Source organism: Herpailurus yagouaroundi, unplaced genomic scaffold (genome assembly GCF_014898765.1).
Source record: "Herpailurus yagouaroundi ecotype Mexico unplaced genomic scaffold, PumYag 66216, whole genome shotgun sequence".
In the NCBI taxonomy this organism is placed as follows: Eukaryota; Metazoa; Chordata; class Mammalia; order Carnivora; family Felidae; genus Herpailurus; species Herpailurus yagouaroundi.
This window is the reverse complement of record NW_024419239.1, coordinates 1-6,527: the sequence shown is the minus strand read 5'-3', so window position 1 is coordinate 6,527 and position 6,527 is coordinate 1. Positions and strand designations below refer to the sequence as shown.

Below are 6,527 nucleotides of genomic sequence, written 5' to 3'. Positions count from 1 at the left end.
CTGAACCGTCACAGAACCCGGAGCTGGGTTTGCTGCCACAACCTTGGCTTTCAGTCTGAAGCAGTGTGGGACAACCCCCTTTGAATGTTCTCAAGATCGCCAGTGGGGACGTCGTCCTGCACACCTCAGTGACCGCTACGGGCAAACCCACGTGACCCGCTCACCCCTTTGCAAACATCAGCCGAGGGATGGCGTCTCCTCAGACACAGAGTATGTCTTGCAGGGGAGACAGAAAACACATCGTGACACCCTGCCTGCAGTCAGCCCGGACTCAGTTTACCCCGACGTACGGGACCGCTTTGGGCCAAGACTTAACCACTTCACCTTCGTGGTCCCGAGCATCGGTTCTATTTTACTGTTCCTAGCGTGTGAGGGTCTTTATCATCCACGCAAACGGTTTCCAGAAGTAGGAAGGATGTACATTAAAGGTAAACACAGCGGCTGGGGAGTTTCCCAGAGATGCCGAGGCCACAGAACACAAAAGTCACACCCAAGGTGTGGGGCCCATGAGTTCCTGTTTTCAGGTTTCCCAAAGAAACCCCATTTCAGGTGCCGATCACGCGTCTCGAACATTCGCCTCACGGCTGCTCTCCCCGAAACCCCTCAACGTCGCGTGTCGGGGCACGTTCGGTCTCTCGCTTGCGGCACGGCCCCACGGAGCCCCTCGGGGGGCCGCCAAAACCCCCTACACCCGAGTGAGCCCCCTTTCCCAGAGCCGCCCCACCCGGGGTGGCGGGGCGGGCGGTCCCGTCTCGCCGTGTGCTGCCGGCAGGGTCGGTAGGACGGGGGCAGCCGCGAGAGGCCCCCCCCCCCCCCAGAAAAGGACAGGAAAGCCAGACCGACCCCAGGGGCCCCAGCACAATGGCGTGCGAGCACTCACCATGGCCCTGATGTTGTGATGAGTGCTCAGGACGCCCTTGGGCCTCCCTGTGGTCCCGCTGGTGTAGATGATCATGGCGCCTCGGTCTCTCCAGTTCTGCTCCGGCACCCGCCATTCCCCGGGCGCCTCGGCCGCCGCACCGTAGACCGTGGGCGGGAGGGGCAGCAGTGGGACCCCCAGCCTCCCGACCACCGGGCCCAGCAGCTCCACGTACTCCCGGCCAGCAAGGACCACGGCGCTCCGGGAGTCCCGGATGACATACTCCAGCTCGGCCTGCGGGTGCTTCCTGTAGAGGGGGACAGCGACGCCCCCGCTCATCCACGAGGCCCACTGCGCGACCACGTAGGAGACGTCATTGGAGCACATGAAGGAGACCCTCTCCTCCTGGAGGTCCCTGCCGGCACACCCGAGGAGCCGGCACAGCTCCCGGGACAGGCGGAGGCTGTGGTGGTAGAGGTCCTTGTACGTGTGGCGGCCGTGCTGGTCAACAAGGGCAATCCGGTCCCCGAAGGCCAGGGCCCGGCTGAACACGGGGGCACTCGTGTCCGAACAGGCCGCCGGGGCCGTGTGCAGGGGGCTGCCTCGTCTGCATCTCACGGGAGCCGGCCGCCGGGAGGCCGCAGCACAGAGCAGGTGCCGGAGGGACATCACGGGTGGGGGGCAGCACCGCACCCACAAACGTGCAAGTGGATTTACCTGGGGCGGGGCCGGGAGAGAGGGCGCCACAGGTTACCGCCGCCAGAGCAGGGGGCACCAGCTGACATCCCGAACCGAAAGCCACCGCGACACGGCACCTTCCGGACCCAGCGCCCAGGGCCCCGGCCTCGTACTTGCTCATTAAAGGACCTCAAAAATGCAGTTTCTAAAACAACTAAACTAGGCAAAAACCAAGGAAAAGCAAGTTCAAGGCCCTTCAAGTAAATTCTGAATCACTTACTGGCTGCAGAATTACTAGCTACGAGGAGGGAGCACCGAGGGCCGCTGAGCACCTGTTCTCTGTGCCCCCCGCGGGCGCAGCCTGGAGGCCGGGGCACCCGGAACCCACACACAGGCCGCGCTTCGGCTCCGCACGCACCCCTCCCTGGAGCGCGGCCCGGAACGCGGCGGCCTGCAGAGGCCCAGACAAAGTGAGTCTGCGGGTCTCAGGTGCGTCAGTCTGGGTTTAAGCCGAAGGGGACTCTTCCCTCTCCGTCAGAATCAGGACCCCGGGGCCAGGAGAAGGAAGAGCCCTCCGGGAGGGGCTGTGGTCGGCTGACTTCTCCCTGCACTTGTGCTGAGCGCCCGGAGAGGGGAGCCTCCTGCAGCAGGCCGCTAGGCTCTGGGCCACCACCTCCTGGGGACAGCCAGGGGCGTCAGCACTTAGCAGGAGAGGGCGCAGGCTTTCAAGACTGCCTCCGCTGGACCACAGTTTAGAGCTGAAGTTCAGCCCAATTCCGGGGGTCAGGAGCCCACCTGCTACCTGGAGCCTCTGCCACCAGCATGACCGGAAGACTCCGGGTTGTGCGACCGTTCGCTCTGGGTTGAAACCCCCAATTTCGCAGGTCCTTCAGCTCTCACTGCTCCTCACTGTGCCCCCCTCCCTGGGCGCACCCCGCGGCCTCTGCCCCTTCTGGGCTCTGGGTCACCGGCAGTGAAAATGCACCTCCCGCACTAGGATGTGTCTGCGCCCCGGAACCCCCTTCGGCTGCGGCCGGGCTGCTCAGTGGGCAAGGAAACCACCTCGGACTTACTTCGCACAAAGAAACTTCCAAGGTGCCCAGCCCCCAAGTCAGAGACAGAGCCCAGCCAAGCCCACGCCCCCCCCCCCCCATCCCGGAAGAGCCCCCCGCCCCCGCAGCAGAGCCTCCCATCCCAGCCACACCCACCAGAGCCCACAGCCGGTCAGGAGGCATGAGCCCAACCAATGACCGCACACCGCCGGTCCCTGGAGGGTGGGGTGGGGGAGGACAGGCACAGGGACCCCAGAGGGCACCTCTGGATATGCTACAGGCTGACGGGATGCCGGCCGTCCAACAACACTGTAACAGAAGCTGTACATCTTGCCCCCTTCCCAGCAGGCCCAGCAAAACAGAGACCAGGAGGGGCCCAGGCGCCCCCACCTCCTCCCCCATGCTCTGTCTCCCACTCTCTCCCCCCACTCCCCCTGCTCAGCAAGTTCTCCCCCTGACAAACCCTGGCTTTACTCTTTCATTCACTTGCCACAGGGGAAGACTAATGTGTTATTGTTTGTTACACGAAGGAAACGGTTTTGTTCTCTGTTCTTAATTTAAAAACAAATTATACACAACACTTTATAATTACCCAACAAAACAAACAGGCTGCGGAAGTGTGAAGTGTGCTTTGTGTGAGCCCCTGAGCCCCTGGCAAGCAAGCAGTGCGCCATGCAGTGTGGGCCCCCCCACCCCCACCCCGTGCAGTGTGGCAGGCCGAGGCTTTCTCCCGCGGCCTGGGGGCTCCGCAGGGAGGCTCTGGGCGGCCTGGCGGGGGGCCTGTTCCAGCAGCCACCAGGGGGGACCCCACCCGCACCGCGGGCCTTTCAGGACCCCCTCAGCTCCCGCTGCTGGCGGAGGCCCCGGGCGAGTCCGCCTTAACAGTCCACAGCCTCCAGCCGCCTAAGGGTCGGTTCTCAAACATACCGGACCCCACGCTCTTTCCAGATGAAAGAGGCAGTCATTCAAAGCCCCCGTGTCCTATCACTTCTCTGGGTCCTTGTCCTGCCCTCTTCCCGTGGGTCAGAGGCGGATCCGTGGCTGGGTCTGCGCGTCTGCTACTATAAAGCAATCTGACATGTGATAAACATGTTTCGGAGAGAAAGTAAGCTCGTGAAGAACAAAGCAGGGTAGCTTGGACAGGTTTCCTTTCACACTTCTAGCAAATTCTTCTCTATTAGCCGTAGTGGCCAGAGGGAAAAGAAGAGTCTGCGGACAGAAAGCCTGCTACCAGGCCCTTCTGGGCCACGCGGAGGCCGGCTCTTCTGGGGGAGAGCACAGGACAGGTGCTCAGGGCGCTAGCTGGGGGTGCTAAGGAACGGAGCACCCCAGCAGCCGCCAACAGCTGCCTCCTCCTCCACCTCTGTCCCCAGGAGGCACCGGAGGGGGTGTCAGGCGTGGGGCCGTGACTGCAGCCACAGAAATCCACGCCACTTTCCTTTCATCCACATGTGCTCCCACGTCTCCCCTCCAGGCCCTCAAAGAACAGACACCTCCTGCCTCCCTGTCACTGGGAGATGGGGGTACGCTGCCTGCGTGTCCCGGGGTCCCAGGAGCTGCGCCACAGCAGGGGCAGACGGCACTGAGAAGCTGGAGTCTGAGCCCTTGGACCCCGTGCCCTGGGGTCGGTCCTGAGAACCGGAAAGCAGGGCTGAGTCCACCCTCTCTCCCTCGCCGGGGCCTCGGCTGGCCCCGTAAACAGGGCTGGGGACGGACGGGGCAATGGCCCCAAGAGGCAGACATCTGACTTCGACCCAACAGGCTTCACCAGCCACAAGCCAGGCTGCCCCAGGGCATCGACTCAGCCACCCAAAAGGATACTTCACAGTCAGCTCAAGATGAGACCAAAAAGCCCCAGAGAACACAAGCCCTGTGTTCCCACAGTGGTATTTTTAAAGCATAGCCTCGGAAAATACTCGAGACGTGCACCACGACGCACAAACGGGACGTTCGCTGCGATGTTATTTACGATACGGAAAACTGGGACTCAACCAGAGGGTCCAAAAGAGGTTTAAGGAGATCAGGGTGAGCACGGGGTGCCGGGGCCCCAGCCCAGCTGTGGAGGGCGCGTGCTGACCGCCAGGAAGCGTCCTGCAACGCCACTGAGGGAAAAAAAATGGTTGCAGCTGAGAAGCCTTGAAGGCGGACACCAGGTGATCGGGGGGGTTGTGGGAATCAGGTGATTCTTGGCTCCTCTCGGTGCTTCCCAATTTTCTCCAATTTTTCTGAAATGAGCACGTACAACTTCCACAGTCCGGTGTTTCAAAAGCCTAATAAATGTCATTTAGTTTCCAAAAGTGGAGATGCTCCACCTGCAGCATTATTTTCTTCTACACAAAAGAGACAAAAATATAAAACCATTTGTTTTGGATGGTGGGTCTGCAGGGTGTCTGTAGCTCTCCATAGCTCTTTAGTTTCTCAAAATGATAGAAGCAAATAAAAAGGAGACAACAGCGTTTTTCCTTCAGTTAAAACTGCCGGTTCGTAAGAGGCTTGTGCAGACGTGGAAACATCGGTGTCGATGAAGCAGCTCCTGCGGCGGCCGCGTGGACGGGGACACACTAGGCATCTCCCGCTACCAGTGTGAGCGTCTGGAGGCCGGCGAGACCGGGACAGATGCCGCGAGCGGAGGGCTCCCGGAAGCACGGCCTCAGGCCAGAATCGCCTCAGCTAAGGTAAGAAGGAGCCCGCCGGGCAAATGTCCGGGGAAGGAGCCACAGGGCGCACGTACTGGGCTCCCAGGGGGTAGTTCGTGGAGCAGATTCTGAGACGTGGCCCTCCCAGGGCTCACCAGGGGGCCTCACAGCAAAAATTACTTTTAATTTGGGGAAATACTGCCGGAGTCCCCTCCAGAGAGGATGCGCTAATTTATTCTGGCACCATCCCTTCAAGACGGCTTTTAAGTTGCCCACCTAAGTGACCCTGAAATGACTCGTCATGAACTCTTGTAGACAAGGCTAGTCTTCAAGATCAGGGGATCAGCACCCCGACGGGAACAGGCAAAAACATACCTCTATCCAGGGCAGATGACTGTGTGTCATCCTCCTGGACACCTTTGGGTCCAGAAGGACCAACAGACCCTTCAGGAAGACAGCCCCACCTTCCAGCCACAGGGCCTCCTTGGTCACGGGGACTCCACCACCCCCAGTGGCTCAGCTTCGACTGCCACTGCCACCAAGTAAATGCGGTCAGGCCACGGGTTCTCCCTGTCTCAACGACCCAGCTCCACGAAACTGCTCTTGGGTCACCAGCCGGCCCCAGATGGCCACGGGCACCAGGCTGCGATGTGGCAGGATCCCGGCCAAAGACCAGAGGAACCTGCATTTTGGTTTTCTTCTCCCAGGACACGCTGCTTTCAGGTTCCTCCAGCGGTGAGAAGCCCAGCCCGAGCCCCCCGAGGCCGCTGGTTATGCTCACCACCCAGACTCTCCGGCGGAACCGAAGCCCTCGGGGCATCAGGAAGGTGGTGGGGTCACACCCATGGCTCAGAGCACAGGCTCCAGAGTCAGCACAGGCCTGCACCGGGCCTCTGCTCCTCCCCCCTGAGTTCTGCACCTGCCTAAGCCTTCACTTCCCTTTGGTTACAAGGCCTGCGTGCAGCCTGTGCAGGAAGGACCCAGGGGCCCCGCAGCAGGAATCACTTCCTGAGTGATACTTGCATTCAAACGAGGGTGGCTGCTTTCTAAATGAGTAAGAGCGCACGTGACGGCCCCCAGAACCCGAAAGTCTGTATTTCTAACAGGCATCACGGTGCGTCCAGGACCGCTACCCTCAAATCAAAAAACCCAAAGGGGGAAAGTCCTGCTCAAACCCGGATCCGTATCAGGAAGTAAAATACTGTTTCAAAAGTGCCGCCTGGAGGCGTGACACGGGCCCAGGCCGCGTTCCACCCGGCTGATTCGGTCCGCCCTTGGGCACGGCCCCGCACCTCGCGGCGG

The 6,527-nt window shown here is 61.1% G+C and overlaps 1 protein-coding gene across 2 annotated transcripts; it reads right to left on the bottom strand.

Moving 5' to 3' along the window:
* Positions 1-332: 332 nt before the first annotated feature.
* Positions 333-2,695, bottom strand: LOC121024599 (malonate--CoA ligase ACSF3, mitochondrial-like). 2 transcript variants are annotated; one of them, XM_040466803.1, is made up of 2 exons: positions 2,333-2,695; positions 333-1,576 (listed from the first exon to the last, which is right to left on the bottom strand). In XM_040466803.1, the coding sequence occupies exon 2, from the start codon at positions 1,526-1,528 to the stop codon at positions 686-688; it is 843 nt and encodes a 280-aa protein (XP_040322737.1). In that variant the 5' UTR covers positions 1,529-1,576; positions 2,333-2,695; the 3' UTR covers positions 333-685. The 2 variants fall into 2 exon arrangements, with proteins under 2 accessions (XP_040322737.1, XP_040322736.1); XM_040466802.1 differs by lacking the exon at positions 2,333-2,695 and adding an exon at positions 1,956-2,326.
* Positions 2,696-6,527: the final 3,832 nt, after the last annotated feature.